Source organism: Miniopterus natalensis, chromosome 15, assembly GCF_054644295.1.
Source record: "Miniopterus natalensis isolate mMinNat1 chromosome 15, mMinNat1.hap1, whole genome shotgun sequence".
Taxonomy (NCBI): domain Eukaryota; kingdom Metazoa; phylum Chordata; class Mammalia; order Chiroptera; family Miniopteridae; genus Miniopterus; species Miniopterus natalensis.
In genome coordinates this window covers 39,593,150-39,618,854 of record NC_142095.1, presented here as the reverse complement: position 1 = coordinate 39,618,854, position 25,705 = coordinate 39,593,150, and the positions used below count along the sequence as shown (strand labels likewise).

Below are 25,705 nucleotides of genomic sequence, written 5' to 3'. Positions count from 1 at the left end.
TGGGTGACATGGGCCCTTAAATCACATCCATGCCTTTTACTTGCCTGTGGTTTTCCTTGACTCTCATAAAAGGAAATATGTTGAAAAAAGTCAGACATGTTTTGAGGCCTGATTTTCCCATTGTGTGAGTACAGAACTTCGTTCCAGAACCTCCTGTGTCATCTGGTTTTTAAACAGGAAGACCGTTGCTTCCTTAGTATTAAGACGTTCCCTCTTCTGTGAGGAATTTTTGTCTGTAAGGGGTCTGTGCATTCCTTCTCTGATCCTTTCACTCCTCACCCAGGACACTGCTGTAAGACTGTGCCCCAAGCTTGCAATTTAATCAACAGACTGAAGGGAGTGCCTCGCTGCTGCGCAGGAGCAGACTTATCCTGAAGACATGGAGGAGGAGAGGACCATGCTCATGTACACTGACCATGCTGTTGGCCAAAAAGGTGGCTGATCACATGCCATCCTTGCGCTGTGAAGTCTTTCACACAGCAGTGAGTTCTACTAACCAGAACCTATTCACCTGTGTGAGAAACTTAGAAATGAGATGGACTGAATGGCTGGCTGGCTGCAAACGCATGTCTGGTAAAAACTAGCTGCCTGCAATGGAGGTGGAGCCCTGACCATTTAAACGGTTCTTGGAGAAAAAAAGCACAAGATAATAGCAATTTATTTCTCACTGTTTTAAAGGTGATGTTTTAAGTTGGTGACCCATTTAGAAATCTCTACATTAATATACTTGAATGAAAGTATCAACTTGTACATATTTGAACAAGCTTCCTCCCATCTTCTAAATCCATCTACACATTGTGCCTTTATCTAATTCCAGCTGTATAGGTCCCCACTTGAAAATTAAACTTAAAGGTAGATTATAGGGCAGAAGGAAAAAAAAAACTTAATATTTTTGTTTAAAAAAAAAAAAAAAGAACTCTACCGAAAGTCTTTAAATTCTTATCTTTTGCCTTCAGGAAGAGGTCTAAGTCCCTTATCGTGGGCCATGAGGGTCTGTGATGCAGTCCAGCCTGCCTCGCAACTTCCTGCCTCACCCTGTATTCCACGAGGACCAGCTGTGCTTCCCTGCTGCCTAAATCACAATGGCATCTTTCTTTTATCCCTCACTGTCTTCTCTGCCTAGATTCCTATCATGCTCCCTGCCACTTCAGCTTCCTGTCTCTGGCTTTTGCTAACTCGAGTCTCTACTGGATGGTGTCCTTTGCTTAATGGTCTTTTCAAGCAGTAAATGCCTATGTTTAATCCTCTGCTTCAGACACTGTTCTGGGCAAGCACAAATTGATCAGTAACTAATTGCTAAATAATCAAGTTGAGTAAATGAGTACCAGTAATATTGGTGTGGTAATCTCCAAGTTACCAGTGTCCCCCTTGAGGTCATGAAGCATTCTCCTCAGGTTGCTTGAGGCATTGAGACAAACTTGTGTGTTACGTTTTTTAAAAAACACCTAAAACTTGCAATTTGACTCTATTTCAGACCCCTTTAGGTAGGAAATAGGCATGTGGAATTCTGCTTGAATAATTTCTGAAGCTTAAATATTTGGAACTTCTCTTATGTGCAATTCTGCAAGAATCTAAGTTCTAATACGCTTTTCAATAGAAATAACATCTTCATACTTAGAGTATGAAATACTTGGAAGGAATTGACAGTATTAATTTACTGTCAATGACAATTTACTGTATGACATTAAATGTCTTACATTGCTTCTTATATTTACAGGAAACAAACTCAACTAAGGGTCGTAGGACCTCTGACTGCAGACTGATTAGGAGAGCGAACCATTCATTCGCATTTAAAGAAAGAAGCAGCACATATGGTGAGTGTAACTAACCAACATCTCTGTTAGGGATGCCGATAAATATCTTCTAAAGGATTATGGAGTTATATTATTTTAATACTATTTCCATTAAAGAAATACAGAGGAATAGGATTTTATATTTATTATATGTTTTGAGGTTTTCAGAAGTAAAGCAAAACTGAATTTTTGAACATCAGCATATTCTGCCCCCAGAGAATGATTCTCAAGAGAATGGCGCAGACCACATGTAGAATTCCTCTAGATACGTAACTGAACACCGTATTTTCTTCAATTAGATACATGTCTGGTGTTATGTTTCTATAATGTACGTAAATTGCAACCATAGACCTACCAATTACCCTATTTAAACTTGGCTGGTTCCCCAAAGACTTCTTAGAAGAAAACTTAAAATAATAATTAGCTGCCTATCTTTTCAGAGCCACTGGTGGGGGCAGGGGATACTAAACTCTAGGCTGTAATTTTTGTAAGGACCTATTTTTGCATCTCTCTCCTAGTCAGGAATATTTTTACATTAAGTGGAAAGATAATTGGGGAAAACATGTTTTTTTTGTGTGCATGGGAATATTGTAGTAAAGGACATTTGAAATAGGTATTTAAAGCCAAACAGTAATCTAATTTTTATTTTAAATAATTAAAATGTAATGTTTTTGGAAAAGACTTTGGAATACACACACACACACACACACACATATATTTATATAGGAGAAAGTTTATTTAGAAAAGTCACAGGTAGAAGTGAGTCATAGAAGAAATGGATTCAGGAAACACCTTTCTTAGAGAGACAGAGACATGGATTTGTTGTTCCACTTACTTATGCATTCATTGGTTGTTTCTTGTATGTTTCCTGAGGATCAAACCAGCAACCTTGGCATATCCAGATGATGCTCTAACCAACTGAGCTACCCAGCCAGGGCAAAAAATTGGAATATTTTATATTAATAATTTGTTAGAAATTCTGTTTAATGTTCTTTTTAAAAGGGAGTTGTTTTTAGTTAACTTTGATAAAAAATCTTTAAAATATAAAAATCAAGAAAAGACACAGTGAGCACTTTGGCTACTTACCTATTCATATTTTGTAATGGCTGAACATAAACATGTATAGGGTGTAGATGTCAATTGCTGCTGCCTTAACTGACCCAGGTTACATGTCAGCTATATTTGTATTACACTGCTGCTGTATTTGTAGAATCCAGAGTTTTCTTTTTCTTTTTTGAAGAAAAAAACATAAAAAAGTATTTATTCAGTTACCTCTACACGTTCAACACAAATTTAAGTACTGGTTTCAGGGCAAATAACTTTCTGCATCATATGCCTCAAAAACTACTTCCCCCGAGTTATTAGTGGAACATTGTACCAATTTCCTTCTTTTCTTTTTTAAAAACTATATTTTTATTTATTTCAGAGAGAGGAAGGGAGAGATAGAACATCAGTGATGAGAGGGAGTCATTGATTGGTTGCCTCCTGCACACCCCAGTCTGGGCATGTGCCCTGACCGGGAATCGAACCCTGATGTCCTGGTTCATAGTCTGATGCTCAACCACTGAGCCAAATTGGCTGAGCTCAATTTCCATTTTTGAAAAACAGTCTTATTGATATAATTCACGTACCACACAAATATTAAAGGATGTGAGTCAGTGGTCTTTAGTATTACCAGAGTTGTGCAACAATCACCACAATTAATTTTAGAACATTTTCATCACCCTAAAAAGAAACCTGTATCTTTGAGCTTTCACCCTGAATCCACCCATTCCTCCAGGCCTTTACAGCCACTACTTTCAGTCTCTATAGATTTCCCTATTCCAGACATTTCGTATAAATTAAATTGTATCATATTTGGCTGTTTGTACTGGTTTCTTTCACTTAGGATCATTTTCGAGGTTCGTCCATGTTGTACTTTATTCCTTTGTGTGGCCAAATAATATTCATCCATTTGATGAGACATTTGCTAATTAATGTCCTTTTGTTTTATTTTTTATTGATTTTAGAGAGAGAAACATTAATTTGTTGTTCCACTTATTTATGCATTCATTGGTTGCTTCCTGTATGTGCCCTGACTGGAGATCAAACCCACAATCTTTGTGTATTGGGAGGATGCTGTAATTAACTGAGATACCTGGGCTAATTAATGTCCCTTTAAAATCAGTGTTTACTATGTGGCAAAAGGTCATGTCAAATATATCTTTTATTATTGGGCTTTTATGCATTGGGGAGAAAATGTCCAAAGTTAAAGTCTGAGTATACCTTTCTGGTACTATGAAGCACCAAATAATAAAGCAATAACCTGAGTCATGTGATGTAGAAGGGGAAGCAGATTCTCAGTCTAGTTGTCAGTCAGTCAAGGAGGCTGGATGACTTATGTTTCTGCCTGTCCAAAAATCATGTACAAATCATTAGGTGCCATTAGGAAAAAGTAAAAATGAAACCTGTGGATATAAGGTTGTTTTGTGGGAAGTAAAAATGAAACCTGTGGATATAAGGTTGTTGGTGGGAAGTTTCCTATTCACCAAGAACAGAGGGGCAAAACGGGAGACACGATACATAGAGGAGTGATTGAAATGCATAGTGCTGTAACTTCATAATGTATCTTTATTTCTCTTGAGAGTCTTGATTAACAAACTAGAGATCCCAGAGGCCTAGAAGCAAATAGAATTTCATGTAGTTACAAGAGCTGAAATTGGAGTAAGGAGATGTAAACTTGAGTCCTGCTCCATCACTTACTGGTGTTTCTTTCAGCAAAACAGCTAAGCCACCATTTCCTCTTTTGCTATAAGTGGCAATATTTCTTTGGTAACTGCTGTGAAGATTAAATCAGCTAATGGGAAGCACCAGACTATAACCCCAGGGGCAGGATGAATCTGTTTTCAGTTGATTCCCCAGAAGCCCAGCCTGGGGCCAGGTAGCAGAGAGAGTCCCAGGAAATATTTGTTGAAAGAATACATAAAGCATGTGGTAAATTGTAAGGCGGTACTCAAATGTTCTCTGTATTATTACTCCTTTTCCTCCGATTTATTCATTCTTCCCAATTGAGTGGTGAGACATGTTATTCTTCTGAAAACATGAATTCCTATACAACTTTCTTTTGCCCTCCTTTATTATAAAAACACAAAACCAAAGACACTTTTAATTTGATTTTTTTCACACATTTTTACCATCGTTTGCCCTTTTGTAGTGTACCACTTCCTCTTGAGCATTGTTTTTCCTCTTTGTGCACCATCCTCCTTCTTAGAAAACTCCACAAACAACAATGTAAAGTTCATATAAACCTGAGTCTGTCTTCAGGTGGAAATGGCAGTGGTGTAAATGATCTTGTAACTAGGTATACTGGTCAGCCAGCTGATATAACATAATAATCACTTCCAATTGTTAAATCCTTTTGATTTCAGCAAACCTTGGATTCAGTGAATGAAATTCACCTGTCTTCTCAAATGCAGTAAAAGGCACTTTGAATCTGTATAAATCATTTAAAGGGAGTTGATAGACACACCCTAATTTATATTTTCTGTAAATCCAAATTCCCATATAATGAAGCCAGTTTCCTTAAAGCAAGATATACCTGTAGCCCTAGCCAGTTTGGCTCAGTGGTTAGAATGTCGGCCTTCAGGGAACCACTATTCTTTTAATACCATAGATTATTTCTGTCTGTCCTTGAATTCACAGGAATGGAATCATACAGTATAGACTCTTGTGTCTGGCTTATTTCATTTAACATTATGCCTGTGAGATTCATCCATGGTATTACATGTAACAGAAGTCTTAGAAGGGTTTGACTCAAAAATGAAACAGAAATTTAAACCTTAGCCACAGCTCTTGACTACTGGATTTAGTTTGTGGTTATCAGAATCAGCTGTGTAGTTAAAGGGATACTTGCATACTTGCTCATCCCTAACTATATTCTTATTTTCAACTGAGGATTCCTTTTCTGCCTTCTCTTCATTGCATGGAAAGACTTCCAGACATCAACCATTAGTGTACTTCATCCCAGTTTGTTGACAAAATAAAAGGGTATTTAATTATATACTGTCTCATATTGTTTTCTAATGTTCCTTGTGTTGTTGAGGGTAAGGTACAACATAGGTTTTATACCTCTAACCTTTGGTAGCCATGCCCCAGATCCATGTACCTCTGTGGTAGCTCTTCCCCTTGCACACCCCTCCCCCATATATGCTGGATATCTATATGCATACATCTATAAGCACATATGTATATCCTGTATATCTCATTGTGCTCATTTTCCCGAGATAACAGAGGATTTACCAAATTTATGCCCCCTCTCTGTCCCTCTCCTGTAGCTGACTCTTCACTTAACCTGTAGGTCTCCACTTAGCCATCACCATTGATCCTAGTTTTAGATAAATTCCCCACTGAACCATAAAGTCAAAGGAGGTAAACCATGCCTACTTGCTTCAGAGGTACACCCTCAGCACAGAGCAATGGTTAGCACCTAATAAACTAAAAAAATTATAATATTGAATATTAGTAATTAGTAATACCCAGTTGAACCTGAAATTTTTTGCTATCTACAATAATTGACTATATAGTTAAAATTATATGTTAGAGCTTCTCAATTTTCTTATAAGGTATAATACTGATTCACTAAAAAAAATTTTTTCAATAAATGATTTGGAGTGTAAATATTCTTTCCTCACAAAATTTAAGATTCAGTCTCTGCGGAAGACTAATGGTTCTCTGGCCTTAGTTTTAGGTATTTACCACCAACTGGTGTGTTTGCCTTACACATAGCCTAAGATTTCTACCTTCCAAGTAAAGTTGGCTGTTGATAAACAAATGAGGATGGCCTTAGTTGAGTAATGGCACCAGTGTGCAATTAGCTCCTAATTATCTTTTAATCTGATAAAATTAGCCTTTAGGGATGCTTTTAATAAACCAACAAAAATGAAAGTTACCTTTTGGAGACCTCGACATTTGTTTATCTTTGGTAGTTTCTTTCATATCAAGTAAAGCGCCTCTTCCTCCAAATTTAAAAAGTTCCTTTTAACTTAAAATAACGAGCATTTTGTTTCAATATAGCCCACGTAATGTTTTCATCAGTATTTTAAAATGTTTTTACATGAACTATTCACTAAAAGGAATAATTATTTTACACTCATTGTCCTTCCATTTACTCAGCTGATTTAAATAGGTTGGGCAAACCATGATTAGCTTTTCCATATAGGCTGTTAAACAGGGATATTGATCACAGGACATAGGAATCCAACTATCATCTTGCCCTTGGGGATGTTTGTTAATTAGTAGCCACATGGCAAGGCCTAGAGTTTTGTTGTAATTAATAGGTTTGATCAGTCAACTCCTTGGGAGACAGCTGGAGTTTGAGAATACAGATTTGAGTTCCAATCCTGATCTGCTGCCAGGAGACTGAACTCGGTGTCAATCTTCATTGCTTCATCCACAATGCATAAAGTTTCAGGGCTTCTGTGCAGATTAGGTCTTGGAGAAGTAGTCAAGTGTAAGTACTTTCTGATGGAGTTAAATAGACCTGAGTTCAAATTCTGATTTTCACAACTTCATTTGTTCAAGGTCTTGAAATACTATTTTAAAAAATGTTTCTATTGATTTCAGAGGGAGGCAGGGAAAGGGAGAGAGATAGAAACGATGAGTCATCATTGATCAGCTGCCTCCTGCACACCCCCCCACTGGGGATCGAGCCTGCAACCTGGGCATGTGCCCTGACCTGGATCCTGGCTTGATGCTTAACCGCTGAGCCACTTCTGGCCAGGCTTTAATACTTATTTTAATTTGTGCATAATACAGGCATAGCTCAGAGACACTGCAGGGTCGGTTCCAGACTACCCCAATAAAGCCAGCTGTAATCTTTTTGCAGGTGGAGGGTCTGGCCTTCAATTTGTAAAAAAAAAAAACATCTGTGAAGCTCAATCAAGCGAAGCACAATAAAACAAGGTATACCTGTGGTATCTCCCCGATAGTAGTTGTGACGATTAAATGGAGAGGATGCATGTAACTCGTGTTGTCCAGGGCCTGGCATATAGAAAGCACCCAGCAAATACTGTCTGTGCTCATGATAACCGTGATAGTGGTTTCAACCTAGTCAGCATACACTAGGCAAAAGGCCTTCCATTTGACTATTTTCAAGTACCAATTGCTGTATATTTTTTAATGTGGCTGCAAACGAATTTATTTTTCTTCAGTATCCACTCACTCTAGGGAACCAAAGAGAAAAAATTGCAGTCAGCAGCCCCCTCCCCTCAAGCTCACCAGAACCAAGTCCTGTAAACACCAGGCTGTCGAGTCATATCGAAGGACCCCAGATACCGACTGCTTGCGGGGCAGCGCACCACCGGCTCTAACTCTTGAACATAAAAGAGGGGGGGCGGTGGGAGTCATCTATTGTAAAGATGCACGATCCAGTGGGAATGGCACCTGGAGGAAGTCCAGGGAGGCTTTGCGGGAGGCTTTCAGGCTCTTGCGCTGCAGCGCCTTCTCTTATCTCCTCTCCAGGCGAGTACTCCACACGGCCGGGATCATCCCGCACCCGCTGCTCCAGTCCTGGTCTGGCGGGGGTAAGTCGTGCGCACACAGGGAAGGTAACCTTGCTCCGAATTAGGGGACGCCTGCTCTTCCCGGCCCTGGCCGGGCGCGCCTCCCTGGCCCGCAGAGCTGGCGGGCGTGATCTCGGAACTGGCAGCTCGCCTTGAGACCCAGGCGACCGGACCGGGCCGCGGCGTCGAGGTACTCGCGGGGCGCTGCCTTCGCCCCTTTTGGCGGGCTCGAGCACCCCGAGGCTCCGCCCCCCGGCGCCGTCGTATCCGCACCCGCGGAGGTGGGCGCCAAGCCCCCATTGGCGGAGCGGTCCCTGATGGCCCCGCCTCCTCCCGGCTCAGACGCGAGCACGTTGAGTGGCGGGGGGCCGGCCGAAGAACTGCACGAAAGAGGAGCGGCTCTTGGGGCCGGGCGCCACGGTTGGGGTGCCCGCTTTGGGGCCCTCGAGAGGCTCCTGGGTCGGGAGCGCGGCCCACGGCCACGGGGGGGAGGGTGTGGGTGGGCTGAGAGCAGCTAGGCAGCGAGGCTGGCCCGCCGCCCCTTCCCCCCACCCCCATCGACCTTGTTGGCAGAAGCTTCCCGGGGCTCCTCACGCCGGCGCGATGGCTACTGCTACGGAGACGGAAGCCTCTCCGCCGACGGACTCGAGCTGCGAAAGTGGCGGCGGCGGCGGCGGCGGCGAGATGAAGCAGGCGCTTCCGGAGCTTGAATCTTCCACACAAAATGGCGGCGGCGGCGGCGGCGGTGGCGGCGGCCTCAGCATCGCGGAGCCCGGCGGCGGCGCCGCGCCTGAGGAGACCGCGGCTGCCGAGGCCACCGCGAGCGTCAGCCAAGAGCAGCCTCAGGACTCCACTGAGGCGGGCACGGCCGCTCTCCTCAAAGGCCCCGAAGAGCCCGAAAGACCCGTTAGGAGGATTTTTCAGATCCCCAGGAAGAGCAGAGAAAAGAAAGGTGGTGCTTCCCCCTCTTCCCCAACCCCTCTTTCTCTCTCCCCTTCCATCTTTTCATTAGAATCTCTCTGTCTCCTCTTCCCACACCCATCCGAGACACGTAAACACGCATGCAGCGCCAGCCGCCTCTCCCCTCACTGCCACGGCCGCCCAGCTGCTGCGCTTGGTGCGAGAGGAAAGCGGTGGAACCACGCTCCCCTGCTCCCCCTCTCCCCGTGGAAGTTGGAAGTAGCTCAGGTTTGAAGCTTGTCCGTAAGGCTGCAGCTCCCAGAGAGGAAAGATGGTGCTCGGCGCCCCTCCCTCCCAACCCCCGAAGGCAGAGAAGCTGATGTGTCCTCCTAAGGATGCTTCTGAGAAGTCTCACTGTGGAAATAGCCCGTGGCCATGGATTCTGGAGCTTTCTCCAAGGCCATTGTCCAGAGGATCACAAGTGCTTCTCCCTGTGGAAATTCTTCAGCTATATGTGTCTACTTGAAATTTGCTGGATGTCAGCGTCTTCCCCTGTCTAGAAATCTCCATTAGATGTGATCCATGCACACTGCTATTTTCCATCACACTTCATTTCCATGTAGATTTTTTTCTTGTTTTTGAAGCCTTTACTTAAATAGGTCTCTCTCTTTTTAAATCCAAACTTTAGTGTATTTTAAAATTGTATTTGAGAAGAATGGGAAGGTAGGTTCTTGGTGCAGTAACTTCCCTCTGGAAAAAAATAGGGAGAGCTTAGCTTATGCCCAAGAGTCACCAGTTTGATATTGCCTATGAGAACTTCAGATTTAAAAAAAACCTAGTCTGATTTTTGGAGGCAATATGGGAACAGTTACGTGAACTACGTTTACCTTTTTTAAAAATGCCATATTTGTGACACCTTTTGATGGAGAGCAGAAGTATTACTGTTTTCTATTATAGCACTATTTTTGACTATCCAGTGATTTGGGATGTTCTGGATTTAGTCAATTTAAAGCATCTTTTTGATTTATTGCGTGGTTCAATTTGTCATGATTTACTTTGGAAAATAATGGACATTTTTTTTATTTACAGAAAACTTACTTGTAATTTGAATCTTAGTAAAGATTTAGGATCTGGAATGAAGCATGTGCTTCTTTCTGTGAATAACCAGCTCTATTTGCACAACTGAAATTGTTAGAGCCTTTTATCAGTTAGATACACATAAAGTCAAACCGTTAATTTGTTTGGATAACAAAGCCAAGGAGATCCTTGTGAGAAACAATCGTGACAAAGGTGAAGTTACCTTTTGTCCACCAGCATGAGAAATGTTTCTAGAAATATCTTTTAAATGAGAATATATATTGTAGGTTTCAAGAGGATGCTTGTAAAGGTCAAGGTTGTCAATTCTTTTGGTTTAGATGTATAGTATAGTCCATATGTGGAAAGTTAGATGCCCAGCCTAAATTATCAGTTAGTAGTAGGTTGGAAGTAAATTCAGATGGGCCCTGGTTAATATGGTTTATGGTACATCATAAACCATGATGTTCCTACCACCTTTTTACCTTTTGAGAAGGTCAGAAAATTGGCCTAGAGACTCACAGTTTGGTTTGAAATGAGGGAAGGCACTAGAATATGTGAGAGGGACTGTTTTAATAAGATAAATTGTGAGGCTGCTGTATTTCAACACACAAAAGGGGAATTACTGAGGAATTAGGAAATATGAAACTTGTTTTCTCTCCTGAGTCTGATGTCCCTTGGGGAAAATTTATATTTACCATTTTCACTTAGAGGCAAAAGGTGGTTACCTTTTTCTTGTCAGGGAGGTTGTGGATGAAGAAAACATAACACAATGGACTTTTTTCATGTGTAGTGGAAATGAGTAATTTTTAACTTGTCTAAATATTTATACACTGAGCAGCCGCTATTCAAATAGTGCAATAACGATTTAAATAGAGCCTTTAAAAATTAAATAAACAGCTATTTTACCACCATGGACTTTATCCTGTCCAAGCTGAGAGCAGTTAGTTCTTGGTGATAGAATTTAGTAGAAAAATTCAACTTTTCATTCTTTTTTAAAAAAATGCTTTATCAGAAACAGTTCAGCAGGTACAGCCAGTTTCACAATTCATTTCAAAATCATCTCTTGGAAGTCTTGAAAGATAGAAGATTTGGCTAAGTCTTAGTTGTGGACATCTAAGTCTACTAATCATGAATGGTAGATACCTCTGCTTGAACTTTTTAATATCAAAGGTTCTGTTGTATTCGTATTTTAATAGGGAAAACATTTTCTTGTGGCTATGCTTTTCCAGTGAAATTTGAGATTAGGACTTAAATGTTTTTGGTACCTTAAAGGTAAATACTATGTGAGTATAATACTATGTGACTTGGTTCTTTGTCTTGGCAATAAGGTAACATCCAAAATACTGCCATTCTTATTAAGTAATAGTGGCAAGTACTTTATAATGTTTAATAAATTGTAGGCATTATTCTAAGCAGTTTATATGTGTTAACTAAATCTCAACAGTACTTTGTGGTAGGTACTATTCCCATTTTATAGATGAGGAAAGAGAAGTACTGAGAGGTTAGATAACTTGCCCAAGGTCACACAGCAAGTAAATGGTGGAGTTGGAATTTTAACCTAGGTTTAGAGTACCTGTCACTACTCAAACTGTAGCAAGACTTTTTTTTTTTTTTTTTATAAGAGGTTTATTTAGTTTTTGCTCTATTTAAAAAAGTGTTTTGGGTTTTGTTTTGTTTTTATATATATCTTTATTGATTTCAGAGAGAGGAAAGGAGGGAGAGAGAGAGATAGAAACATCAATGATGAGAGAGTCATTGATCGATCCCACAACCAGGCATGTGCCCTGACCGGGAATCGAACCCTGATCGCCTGGATCCTAGGTCGATGCTCAACCGCTGAGCCACGCCCGGCCGGGCTAAAAAAGTGTTTTTTAACCTAAATTTAGAAATGTTTAGCGTGTCTTCATCCCTGGGGAATTGAGATTACATTCATTATAAAATTAGTACATTTAGTACTGACAGACTAAGTGTCCTACTTTTTTTAAAATATATTTTTATTGATTTCAGAGAGAGGAAGGGAGAGAGATAGAAACATCAATGATGAGAGCGAGTCATTGATCGGCCGCCTCCATCACACCTGCTGGGGATCAAGTTCCCAACCTGGCAGGCATGTTCCCTGACCAGGGATTGAACTGCTATCTCCTGGATCATAGGATGATGCTCAACTGCTGAGCCACTCCAGCCGGACTAAGTGACCTAAATATTGACTGGAAGAGTAAAATTTTACTCTAATGTTTGCTGTGTTCTTTATTGGCTGGGCTATTTTCTGCTATTTTCTATAGTAATGTAAAGAGGCACTGGTCTACATTTAACTAAATTGTAGAATTGCTTTTTCAGTAGATGTTTTACTGTTGCCTTTCACTCTAACATCTAATACTGTAAGTCATCAAAAGTAAGTTAAAATGGTAATTGTATTTGATATAGTTTTTCCCTCCAGAGTTCTTGGGAAGTCACTTTCTGTAAAATGTGTTTTGGGTAATCTTTTCTATAGGGCACAAGATTAACTGTTCATATACCTGTTTCTCATACATGTGTGTCATCATGCACCTTCATCCATACTGGTCTAGTCTGTGGCTAATTCTCCCCAACTCTTATCTTTCCCACAAACTTTGTAGTTGTCTTTTTGAAGACTTTGGAGCAAAGTCTCCTTCTTAAGGAAATGTGCATGGTGTTTCAGTGGTTACATGTGAATAGCTGGGTTCTAAGTACCGTAGATTTCCCTACATAGGAGTAAACCTGAGAACGAAGGTGTAGGCAAAATCTGGTCATCCACATAAAGTGTTTGATAGGTGCATGTAAATAGTGGAAGATAATGGAAGTAAAATTTTCTTTGACCTAGTCCCTCGTCCAAAAAAAAGTCAAATGTCATATTTGTACTTGTCTTTGTAGATCTCTGCCAGCATATTCATTGCTAATTCTGCAGTATGTTCAGCCTTGAGTTAGAGATGAAACACCATTCCTAAAGTATTACATCCGTAGCAATTTTATTAGACTGAAGAAAAGTGATTTTTAAAGCAACAGTTATTATAAGGAACAAAGTAATATTTATTGTGTTTTAATTATTAATACTAGTAGACTTCAGAGAGGTGGATTCAGAGAGAACTGCAGACCACATGTGATCCCCAGCCTCTTTATTTCCTTTCCTTCCATGAATTAATCACTTTAAATTGGAATGTATATTTCATATTATCCACTTACGTGTTTTGATAAGTGGTCCATCTTTTAAAAGTTTAGCTTGTTTTTATGTATATGTATATAATAATTTTTTTTTACATATATACAATCTTAATACACAGAGATCAGCATTGACACTAAATAAATTGGTAAAGGTAATTGAGGAAAAATGTTCCTTTGACTAACGAACTATTTGATGACCTAAATTTTATGTCTTTTTCCAACAGCTTAAATATAACATTAAATTCTTGAGTATGTTTTATATGCTACCAGTAATGAAAAATACTTAGTGATAATATGGACCAGGAGTCAGGAGACCTGGATTCTAATTCTGATTCTGAGATACAATGTTTCCTCATCTGGATTATAAATCTCCTAGTGCCTTTGCAAATCTGTCCTTCAATCCTATGAAACACATTTATAATCAGTTTTGTCAATAGGGAAACCTTGTGAATTATGATCAGAAATCCATTAGTCATCATTCTGACATGCATTTGATGAAAAGTCATGTAAATAAGTAAAATTGTATGTTTCTTAATGTGTGGAATAACTGTTGCTGCTGTTAACCTTTATAAACCAAAAAAGGGTGCATCGGTTTTGGCCCTGATAATTGCATTAAAATGAGAAAGATTTCAGAGAAAAAACATGAGAGGGTAGAAATAGCATAATCATAGGCATTGAATTCTTTTTATTTTACAGCTAATTTCCTATGTCTTAAGTGTTCTACATGATTTCCTGTTCTAAAATGGGGGGGGGGATACATATATATATATCTTGGAACTATCAGTTTGAGCTGTTATACACACTTTTTAAGATTTGGAGTTTGAATCCCAGCTGTCCTATTCATTAACTGTGTAACCTTGGACAAGTTAACTTTAGCTGTCTCAGTTTCATTTGTGAAATGGGCATAATGAACTAAATAGGGTGGTTTTGATAATTAGATGAGATAATGCATGTAAAGCTCTTAGTAAAGTCTGAGAAGTAGTAGTGACCCACTAATTATTAGACTCAATAATTGTCAGAATGCAGAGAACGATATATTGGATACTGACTTCTTAAGTGAAACGAATGATTAATACATAAAATTTTCTGTTCCCCTTTAGTCACAGGGTTTTTATTATTGCCTCAAAAAGTGGCCCATAATTAAGATTACAATGTATATATGTTTTTTGTAAAAGAAGTGACAGGATATGTTGATGAGGGTGTGTCTAGTATTGAGAGTATTATTAAGGACAAAATACAGACCACCAGGGAATGCACATTCACAACAGAACAGTTACATTTCTAAACTACCATTACCAGCACATTGACCTAAATCCTTAAAAGTAGATACAGCATAATTTTATTTTGGTAGAAGTTATAACTGGGAAGGAAATGTAGAAATTACATCTCTAGTTGAACTGAGGCATTTGAAATGTAAAATACCCAGGACATGGTTTACTCTTAGATTTAAAATCTTGCACCTTTTTCTGTATTTTCATTCACAATATTTTTTTTCATTGGCAGTCTACTTAAATACATTTGAATCTTTAGGGATGAAACAGAAACAATACTTTGGGATGAAACAGAAATGTTAAATACTTTTTTGAGAATAACTTGAATGTTAATTACTATATAAATTGACATGATTTAACTCTTAATTTTTCACTTGTGATTAGATTGATGGTGGAAGTAGTGTGGGGGCAGCTTAACTAAGAAAATAATTTCATGTAGACATACAAAATTTCCTAGAAATTTGAAGCCATATGATACTTTTTGGCATACTTTAGATATCAGAAGTCATTTTGTTGGTTTAGAAACATACAAACCAATCATGCCTAAACCCAAGGCTGGTGTTTTTTTTTTTTAATTTTTATTGAATTTATTGGGGTGACATTGGTTAATAAAATTACATAGACGTCTGGTGGTACAATTCTATAATATATCATCAGTATATTGTGTTGTGTGTTTACTACCCCAAGTCAAGTCTCCTTCAATCACCATTTATTCCCCCTTTCTCTCTGGTAATCACCATACTGTTTGTTGTTTATGTCTAGGAGTTTTGTCTTTTGCTTAATCCCTTCACTTTTTCACCCAGCTCCCCAACACCTCTCCTTTCTGACAACTGACAGTCTGTTCTCAATATCTATAGTCTGTTTTTATTTTGTTTTATTTTTTTGTTTTGTTCATTAGATTCCTCATACAAATGAAATCATATGGTAGTTTTAAGTCATGCTTCGTCCATTTGGGATGTGAAAGCCTGTAAAGACTAGTCCACATGCTGTTTTCCTTGCCAAGTTTTTCTCTCTAGTTGGGACAGTCACAAAGAAAAACTTTTTTCCTACCATATTCTATAGTACAGATTTGAATTTAGAGAATGTATTTCTCCCTCTCTTTTGAGCTTTTTGTTTTGTATATTAGTGAATTGTTGAATTTGTGAGACCTAGTTTAAAATGACAGTCATTTTTTATGTTAAAAAATAGACAAAGTTCTCATTTCCTTTAGTCACTTAGCCATTCAACTTACTTAGGGCCAGTGCTTACAGTTCTGACTACTGCCATGGTACAGATAGAGTAATGAACAAGGTAGATACAGTTACTTCTCTCACGGAGCTTATAATCAATCGATTATTCATGTAGTACCAATTAGGGTGGTTTTCTTTTTTTACCCCTACTACTACTAGTCAGTGTCTTTATTGCATTATAACTATGTTGGTGTCACTCTTTTAAAAAAATTTTTTAGTGTGTGGTCCCACAGTAGTGGTAACTATTTGTTTGATACTCATTCTGTAATTGAAAGCTACATTTTTACAAACTTTTGTAAAAATATATATGGCTTGGTAAATGAATAGATGAATGGATATATCATTTGACATGTCCTTAATAACTATGTATAGAAAATACAGTAAAAATAGCTTATTAGCTGCTACTGTCTAGTACCTTTAAGAATATGTATATAAGAAAACACTGTTTTCGTAAGTATTTGTGATATTTATGGACTCTTTATAAGTAGTATATTGAAAGAATGGTAATAAAGTATAACAAATTATCTACAGTGAAAAATAAATGGTTCCTTTTTGGTTTGGGGAAAATTTATATGCATATATACTTGATATTTGAAATTTATAAGTAAAAGAAATTTGAGGTTATTAAACCAGTAATCCACTGATCGAAAAATGATATTTGACTTAAGTATTTTAGAAATTAAATGGCGTGTGGAATAGTTGGAGGAGTGGGGAATGAAAATCTTTATTTTCTTTGCGCCAAATGCTGTGCTTAGAGCTTTTTCCGTGTGTCGTCTCGTGTGGCGTGTGGCATATAGTGGTTATACTAGGATAGCTAAATGTCTCTTCTACAGGTGAGAGAATTGAGCTTATGTTTGGTTTAGTAATTGATTTACCCAGGGTCTCCATAAAGCCAGAAAATGCTAAGTAGGATATTTGTGTTCAGGTTTGACTCTAAAACTTCACATCTTTTCACTAATTTTTTATAATAAATGTCCTGTCACTTATTGGTAATACAAGGTGCCAGTGGTTGCAGCGTATCTAACTTGAGTACTAAACACCAAATAGAATCATTTTATTTTATCGACACCTAAGAGTCTTCAGTGTTTTTATGCTATATCATTTAAGGTGTCAGCAGTTAGTTTAAGGTGAAATAAACGGTCCACTATTTCAGTATAACATAAAGTAGGAGCTGAAAAAGGTTAAGTATATGGGCAAGTTCTTATGATAGTCTTTAAGCAATTTAGGTTGCCTAATGTAGCATCCCTAAGGTTTGCAAAGTTGTAACATTGGTTGCGTGTTTATTGTGAGGTGATCCTTGCTGAAGGAACTAGTCAGTTTGGGCAACCGGTTTTAATTTTTCTCCAGTGAAATCAATAAGTATCTCTTCTGCATATCACAAAGTAAGATAATCTTGAAACCTTTTAAAAATTTATTTAAAAGCCCACAAAATATAAGAAACTACATTTAAGGTGGAATAATTTTTAAGTTAATAATATTTTTTATTTTAGCACTTTTTCAGCCATTAACTCCAGGATCTCGTGAATTTGAAGATGTTTTAAATATTCTCCATTCATCTTACCTTGAACCAACCTCAGTAACAAATTTTAACTACAAACGTGCTTGCTTGGTACATAATGAGCTTTTGGAAAAGGAGGTATGTTTTAAATTGTAATTTTCAGATTCTACAGAATCAAATAGTAGCCTAGAATTTATTTTATTTTTCTTTAAGTATGCTAAAGTTTTTCCCCTGCCTGAGTGGCTCAGTTGGTTGAGCGTCATCCTGTGCACCAAAAGGTTGCCCGCCGTTCTATTACTGGTCAGGCACATGCTTGGGTTGCGGGTCCAGTCCCCAGTTGGGGCATGTAAGAAGGCAGCCTATTAATGTTCCTCTCTCACATCGATGTTTTTCTCTCTCTGCCTTCCTCTGTCTAAGCATGTCCTCAGGTGAAGATTTTTAAAATAAAGTTTTTAGGGAAGCCAAATTATGGAAGGGGAAAACAAGTTTTAAATGACATCTTTTTTCCCCCTGAACATTTTTGATATATTGCTGCGTTGATCTGTTAATACGTGATTATGTAAAGTAACTTCTTTTACAAAAAATGAATCTTAAGCATAGGGATAGCTTACTGATAAGGGTTTAATTGTAAATTCATAACAAGGCTTTTTGCTCTTTAAAGTACATGTTAATTAAATGGAATCTCTAATCATATATTTTGTCTAAATTGGAACATAATAAAATCAAGTGTGTATTTTTCTTTTAGGATATGCTTAATATTTTCCCCAGTTGTTGACTGATAGCTGAATTATCTTATTAGTTGAAATTCTTAGTGAAAAAGTACAACTGGGGGAAACAGTTAAGCATGTTTGTGCAATTACATTTCATGTATGTATCAAAATATTCTTGGAGTTTTGATTTAGGAAAAGCCAATGTGTAATTCTGAAGTAATACAAATGAGGTGTTTAGAAACGTTTGATGCATTTTTTGCTTTCTAATGTACATGAAATACTTTTTTTTTTTTTAATATCTTTATTGATTTCAGAGAAAGGAAGGGAGAGGGGGAGAGAGAGAGAGAAACTTCAATGATGAAAGTCATTGATTGGCTGCCTCCTGCACGCCCCCTACTGGAGATTGAGCTGGCAACCTGGGCATGTGCCCTGACCGGGAATCGAAATTTGATCTCCTGGATCATAGGTCAATGCTCAATTGCTGAGCCCCCTGGTCGGGCTACATGAAATACTATTAATTTTTATAAGTTGGTTAACCCAGTGCTACCAGAATTTAACTTTGAAAGGATCCTTATGTTACTGGCTCCTGGAGAAAATGAAAACAGTAGTCTGATGTGGCTTCATTTTATGATAGAAATGATTTGTTAATGTTATATAAAAATTTAGCCTGTAGATTCCCTGATTATATTATTGAAGCTCAATAATGGCCTGCATACTACATATAAAAAATTACATATGGGCTCCATAATTTGAATGTATATCTATCTTTTTGTATCTTTAGATACAAGCAAAAGCCAACAGTTTGGGGTGACTTAGAATTCAGATGTATTTAGACCAAGTCACTCTTTTTCCCTGGAAATATGTGTGGAACACATTTTATGTACTTAGCATTGAGAATACACTTAAAAAGAAATGAAACATTTTTTCTTATCCTAAATGAGTTTATAGTTTAGAAGTGGGGTCATTCAACAGATTTATTAAACCACTTACTCTTTGCAGTACACCATGTTAAATGAGAGATCAAAAGATAACTAAAACATGAACTTAATGGTGGGGGGAGGGACGGGTCATTGGGGAGAAAAAGGGACATCTGTAATATTTTAAACAAAAAATTTTAAAAAAATATGGGAGAGTTGGAGTGGTAAAATTTTAATAGAAATTAAAATTGATAGATACTAGATGCTTATTTGACTATTTGTAAAGGTAAAGAACCAATTAAAACAGGAAAAAATGGGAGCACAGAAATTATAGGGAGAGAAAAGATAATTTCTACTTTGGTAGGTTTGGAATTTTTTAGAAGTAAAATTCCTGAAACTCTTAGTTTGAAATACGCAATTACATGCTACTGAGTTGTTATAGGTTTAATTCCATTTAGTTTACAGAAAAGCGAAGAGAACTGAAGTTTGATGGCCGTTCGGATAAAGAACTTTCAGAATCCTATGCATTTCTGATGGTTGATCGTTACCAGGTGAGTGATCCAATTTTATAAAAAGCAATTTGAGGATGTTCCCACTGTGAGTTACTAATTTTGCAGTTTCAGCAGTGTACTTGATAATTATAAATAACATTTTCTTGATGTACCAGTAGAAGAAATGATTTAGTGAGGGAAAGCTATTTCATTGTTTTGTGATTTGTTTTTCAAATGTGCTCATTTTTTTCCTGATGAAACCTATTTCCTTTCCCTAGAATGTGCTTGATAATGAATAATTTTCCCTTTATTAAAATAGATTATCTTCTGTATTGTATGTGCTAGGAAATATTTTTTCATTTTAATTGAAGATTTTTAGGAGGAATTACTTCAAACATTTTGCTAGTTCTAATTCACTCTAAAATGGGATGCTTATATATGAGTTACATGAATTCTGAGTATCTGTCACACCTAGCATAAACAAATATGGATTCCAGCTATGGTTATGTTGGAAGTGTAAGCCAGTTTTACATTGATATGTAGTCATAAACTGGCATATATATAAAATTTCTATAATGTTGAATTTACATAGTTCAGAAGCTTAGGTTTTATTTAAAACAAGTTTATAAAATATCTTTTCACACTTTTAATGTATTATGATTGCAAGATTAAGTGTTTTGTTTATTTAGGTTCAAAGCATATGTGAAAAAGGATTACAGGTGGGCCAGTCCAAAATAACAATTCTTGGCAGTCCTTCCATGGGTAATCTTTTTTTCTTTTTTTCATTTATGTACTATTAAGTTGCCACTTAAAAATATATTATCTAATTTTGCTGCAGTCCTTATAATTAAATTTATGTGTATGTTGTCATGTTCCCAGAAAAGGAGACTAATTTTAGGTTCTGTGATATAAAGCCAGTTTTATTCTTTGTTTCTGATCTTTGCATGCTTCAAATTGATTTAAAAATATATTATCATTTTTGGCCTTAGTTGAGTACTAGTGATTTTGAAAAATTTTATTAGTTTCATGTTTATTTTGGTTTTATTTTTGCTTTGGCTAAATATCTTTACTGTCACTACATTTTTTTTAAAGGTGTCAATCAGATTGTTTATCTCATCATTAGATTAAATATTTAGATTTTTTTGTATTCATGTCCTTAATTAAAAAAATTTTTCTTCTTTATTAGGTATCTATCTTTCTAGGTATGCTGATTTATTACAAGCTAATCCTTTGGAAACTGGAACAGTGGGTGATGTTGTTATTTTTAAAATAATGAAGGTAATTTCAACTTCTATGTTTCATATATCAAAGACAACATTTGATTTGGATTTTAGTTGACCCTATTTTTAGGAATTTAAATTAAAAAACTGCTTCCTTGTGTTGGTATATAAAGAAACTTTTGAGAGTGGTTTGCCATCTTTGATGTAAGTTTGCTGTATTTTAGAGATTTCTTTTCCTTTCAAAGAATAGAATGAAGAAAGGAGGGTAATATGTTGGTAATGTCATTTAGGCTAGTGAAGAGTGTTGTAAATAAAATTTTTTCTTTGTTATGAAACAAATTCAAACAACTTTTTTTTTTCATGGTTAACTTTTTCTTCTTCAATATTGGCAAAATGTGTTGGATGTTACTTTATTACCAGATATTAAAGGAAAAAAACTGTTGTTATAGGTGATCTGTATTCAAAGAAGTATTCTATAATATTAGTTTTATATAGTCAATAATTAGATTTGGGTGGACTTAAAAGTTTTTTTCTATTTTAGGGTAAAATAAAAAGTATATACGACCCCATGGGTGTAAAAAGTTTGGAATCTATGTTAAATAAAAGTGCTTTGGACCCAACACCAAAGCATGAATGTCACGTGTCGAAGAATGCCAATAGAGTTACATCACTTTTGGCTTACCGAGCCTATGAGCTTACTCAGGTAGGTACCTGAATTCATTTTAGTGTTATGACCTGATATCTATTTGTCACCAAATTCTTTAAAATGTCTCACTTTCTGTTCCCTCTACCACCACACCCATCTAGACTCTGGTTTCTATATATTACTGCCAGACTCCAGTGTCTCTCACTGCTATTTGTTCAGTGTTTCCAAGACAACTCAGAAACATAGACTTAAAGATGATAATATTCAGATTCCTTAGGCTAGCTCACCCTGCTTGTTTGTAGACTGTTACTTCCATCTTGGTTTTTTTGTATGAGCTCTGCCTTCAACAGGCCTCATTTCATTTTGAAGCCCTGACTTTTCCTGGCCTAGAAAGATCTCTTGCCTAATAAAATACTACTCATCCTTTAAGGTAGAGTTGAAGCCCCTTGAAATACCTTAATTCATTTTATTTTGTACTATTGATTTGATAGACATTTTCTACTTTTATTAACATTTTTTAAGATGCAAATTTAGAATTTTTAAGCATTATTCAGATGTAACTGATACACAGTAAACTACACATACTTAAAAGTGTTGTATTTGATGAACTTTAGTCACTGTATTTTATATGATGTTGACTACAAAGTAATGTTACTGTTTTTAACAAATGTATAAAAAAAATATGTATCCAAATGGATTATATGTGAAAAGTGGTAATGCTAACTCCCTGGAAATGTCTTTTTTTTTTTAATTTCTTTCTTTAGTTACATAAAATACAATTTATTGTTCTTTCTTTTTGAAGAATCTCAGTGGGCAAGATCTGTTGTTGGGGGCTTTTAGCAAAAATTATATTAAACGAAGTCATCGGGACTGACTCATTTGATTACCTTCTGGACAGTAGTAGTATTGGTAGATATGAGATATACTTTATAGTAATTATTGGCTTTTCCAGCAGAACTTGTAAACTGGCTTGATATTTCAAAAACATTTTCAGGTATTTTCAGAGCAATAACATTATTGAAATCAATATTATCCCAAGGGAATGGACTTTTGACAGACAAATGCCTTGTCTATAAACTGGGGCACTCTTTTTTTTTTAATGAAAACTACTAGTCTGCAAGTCACAAAACCCTGATCTAATAAAGGTTGTGAATAGGTGAAGGGGAAATGCAGATGGGTAGTAGGAAGAGGGTCAGCTACCTTTGTTACCTATGTTTGTGATCCCTCTTGCCTCCCTTTTGCTGCTTTGTCTTCAGTTAAAGCCAAGAATATTTTTCTTTTGACATGATGAACAACATGGTAGGTTTGATTGAAGTTGTGTCTTTAGTATTTTACTTTTTGTATCAAATTGGCTTTTCTAGGCTGATGTGGGAGCCCCATTTGTAACATTTTAATGAGGAAATTTGTTGACCACATTTCCAGTGGTCAACTCTTCAGAAGTAAGCTTTTGGAATACCTGTTAGCATCCTGGCATCTAATATATATATATAGATGATTTTATATCATAAAATGAATATAAAGTACAAATTATTGTAGTTAACAAGCAGTGCTTAAAGATATTTCTTGGTAGAGGCACATTTAAATGTTATTTTTCTCAAAAACCAGGCAGATAAATGCAAGAATTCCACTCTGTACTTTTTGCCTTCTTAAAGAAGTTAATTTTGCATTTTCTTATTTTTAGTATTATTTTTATGAGTATGGCTTTGATGAGCTAAGGGGAAGACCAAGACACGTGTGTCCATATGCAGTCGTATCTTTTACTTACAAAGATGATATACAGCCTCTGAAGTTTGTACCTTCATCAAGGTAAGGTTTAGGAGTTTTGGACATCATCCAGAATGATCTTAAATTACATGTCCTAGACTGCCTCATTAGAAGAAACACTTTGTTTTGTTCCCATTTTTTTTCTTAAAATTAGTTAGATACATAAATGTTCATGGTGATTTAAAATGTAAAGGACAGATATTTAAACTATGTGGAAATACAAACTAAAGTTTACTTGAACCTCACTAGTTAACCTCTTTTTTGTTGATACTGAAAATTTTTGTAGTTGAATAAATGTAGTTTTTAAAAGTGAAATTTTGTGGGAGCTTCTACTAAAATGGGGAGCTACTAAAGATGCACCAGCCTCACCTCAAAACAGTTAAACCAAATACTTAAGTAGCTTAGGCACTGGTAGTTTTTAAAAGCCTCCAGATGATTGTGATTTTTAGTCAGAGTTGAGTACCATTGATGATTTCTTATAAGCTCTAATATGAGGTAACCAAATACAAAGCAGTTTTCCCTTTTTTGTTCCCATGTGGTTATTCCAGAATATGTTTTGGATATAGGTGAAATGGTCAAATGTCTACTTATTTTTACTTTGAGTACCCATATTCAAAATCATGAATGATATATATTAATTTAGAAGTACTGCTGTTTTTAAAAGCCACATTCTTAAAACATACTAGACATTTTTGAGGTTGACCTCTTTATCAGTTTCCAGATCAGATCGTCTTGTCTTCATTTTAGTTGTTTGAGATCCAACACTTTTTTTGTATCAGTGGTCCTGGAAACCATCCACAGCCACAAGTACAGCTTCACATAATATCCAGATAGTTTTGTTTTTCTGTGTGTGTGTGTATTTATGATCTCCATGATATATTTATTATAGTGCCTTTCAGCAGTGATCTTCAGAAGGTACTCAGCACTTAATAATTATGAGGTCATACTCCCAGGAATAACGACTGTCCATTAATTTTCTTTGCCTCCTGTTTGATTTCATCTTTTGACCTTCATACCATTTAAAACAAGCATTGATTGAACATTCTTGTTGTACCTTGAATACCGTCATTAGTGCTCCTGCCGCAGGGCCTCTGCATTTGCTGTTCCCTCTCTTTCCCTAGTTAGCTGCATAATTTACACCTACACTTCTTTTAGATCTCTCTTTAAAGGTGACCTTATTGATAAGGTCTTCTGTGATTTTTTAAAAAAATATGTCTTTATTGATTTCAGAGAGAGGAAGGAAGAGGGAGAGAGAAATGAGAGATAGAAACATTAATGATGAGAGTCATTGATTGGCTGCCTCCTACATGCCCCCTCACTGGGGATCAAGCCTGCAACCCAGGCATGTGCCCTCACCTGGAATCAAACCTCGATCTCCTGGATCATACATTGATTCTCAACCACTGAGCACACCGGCTGGGCTGTGATCTTTTTTTTCACCGTGTGTACTCTTAGTGTCTTTTCCTTTTTACTCCTTAGAACTTAAAACCATTATCCTCTGGTAAATTATAGACTTACCTTTCTGATTGTTGTCTGTCTGCCTCAAGAGATTATAATCTCTATGAAGGCAGGGGGACTTGTTCATCCCTATAACCCTGTTACTTAGAATATTAGTAAATATTTGTTGAATGATGAATAAATACATTTAAATATATACTGAGGCCATTTCTTTGAATTTTATCACCCAAATAAAGTAATTGACAGAGACTTTAAAATGGACTTCATTTCCTCCTGATGGATATTTTTTGGGAAAAGAGTCCCTTAATTTTGGGCAAATATGGTAATTAAAGTCAAGTAAGTAATTATTTTCACCAAGTGGACTTGGAATTAGTAAACGTTATAGTAAGTAAGTAACTGCTCCCTCCTACCTGGAGGGAGGACTTAGTTCTCTTGTGTAGTATGCCGTTAGAAATAGCACTTATTCAAGATCGTGCGTGTTAACTTTTGTATTAACAATTAGTAATTTTTTTTTAAATTTATTTGTAGATCTAACAGCTTTAATGCAGATAGAAACACAGGTAAGATTCTTTCCTTTAGTTTTCTAAATTGAAAGAGTAAGTGCGCATAGTAAAAAATAATGTTAAGTGCTTTGTTTTATTTTTATAATGAATTAGAGTCTACAAAGTATGAAAAGGAGGGTGAGGCCATTTTATGATGTAGCATCAACATTTGGTCATCTAAGCATAAAGTCTCCTTTGAGAAGCTAGTTCTGCTGTAAATAGACCAAAAGGTTTTAGCACTTTGATAATAGTAAAAAATAAAACAAATTTCACAATTCAGCCTTTTAAAAGTACTAAATTTATCAGAGGTTTAGGTCAGGTTTCTCCACAATGAAAAGAGATTGAGTAGAAGATATGGGACATTGTAGGGATTTATGTAGTTAACCAGATTTAACATAGTCTCCTTTGGGGGAAATAAGAGAGCGGTAACTATATTGTCTTTGCTCCTCAGCTTTCTGATATGAAGACATTTA

The 25,705-nt window shown here is 36.7% G+C and overlaps 1 protein-coding gene across 4 annotated transcripts in view; it reads left to right on the top strand.

Annotated features, from left to right (window-relative positions):
* The first annotated feature begins 8,920 nt into the window (after positions 1 to 8,920).
* The window catches only part of TASOR (transcription activation suppressor), a 51,561-nt gene continuing 34,776 nt past the window's right edge, over positions 8,921 to 25,705 (top strand). For all 4 annotated transcript variants that reach the window (XM_087825038.1, XM_087825037.1, XM_016204509.2 and 1 more), the window contains exons 1-8: positions 8,921 to 9,284; positions 17,477 to 17,622; positions 19,570 to 19,662; positions 20,292 to 20,364; positions 20,789 to 20,880; positions 21,364 to 21,525; positions 23,150 to 23,274; positions 25,219 to 25,250. In XM_087825038.1, the coding sequence (XP_087681164.1) occupies positions 8,936 to 9,284; positions 17,477 to 17,622; positions 19,570 to 19,662; positions 20,292 to 20,364; positions 20,789 to 20,880; positions 21,364 to 21,525; positions 23,150 to 23,274; positions 25,219 to 25,250 (1,072 nt within the window). In that variant the 5' untranslated portion in view covers positions 8,921 to 8,935. The remainder of the gene's footprint in view (positions 9,285 to 17,476; positions 17,623 to 19,569; positions 19,663 to 20,291; positions 20,365 to 20,788; positions 20,881 to 21,363; positions 21,526 to 23,149; positions 23,275 to 25,218; positions 25,251 to 25,705) is intronic.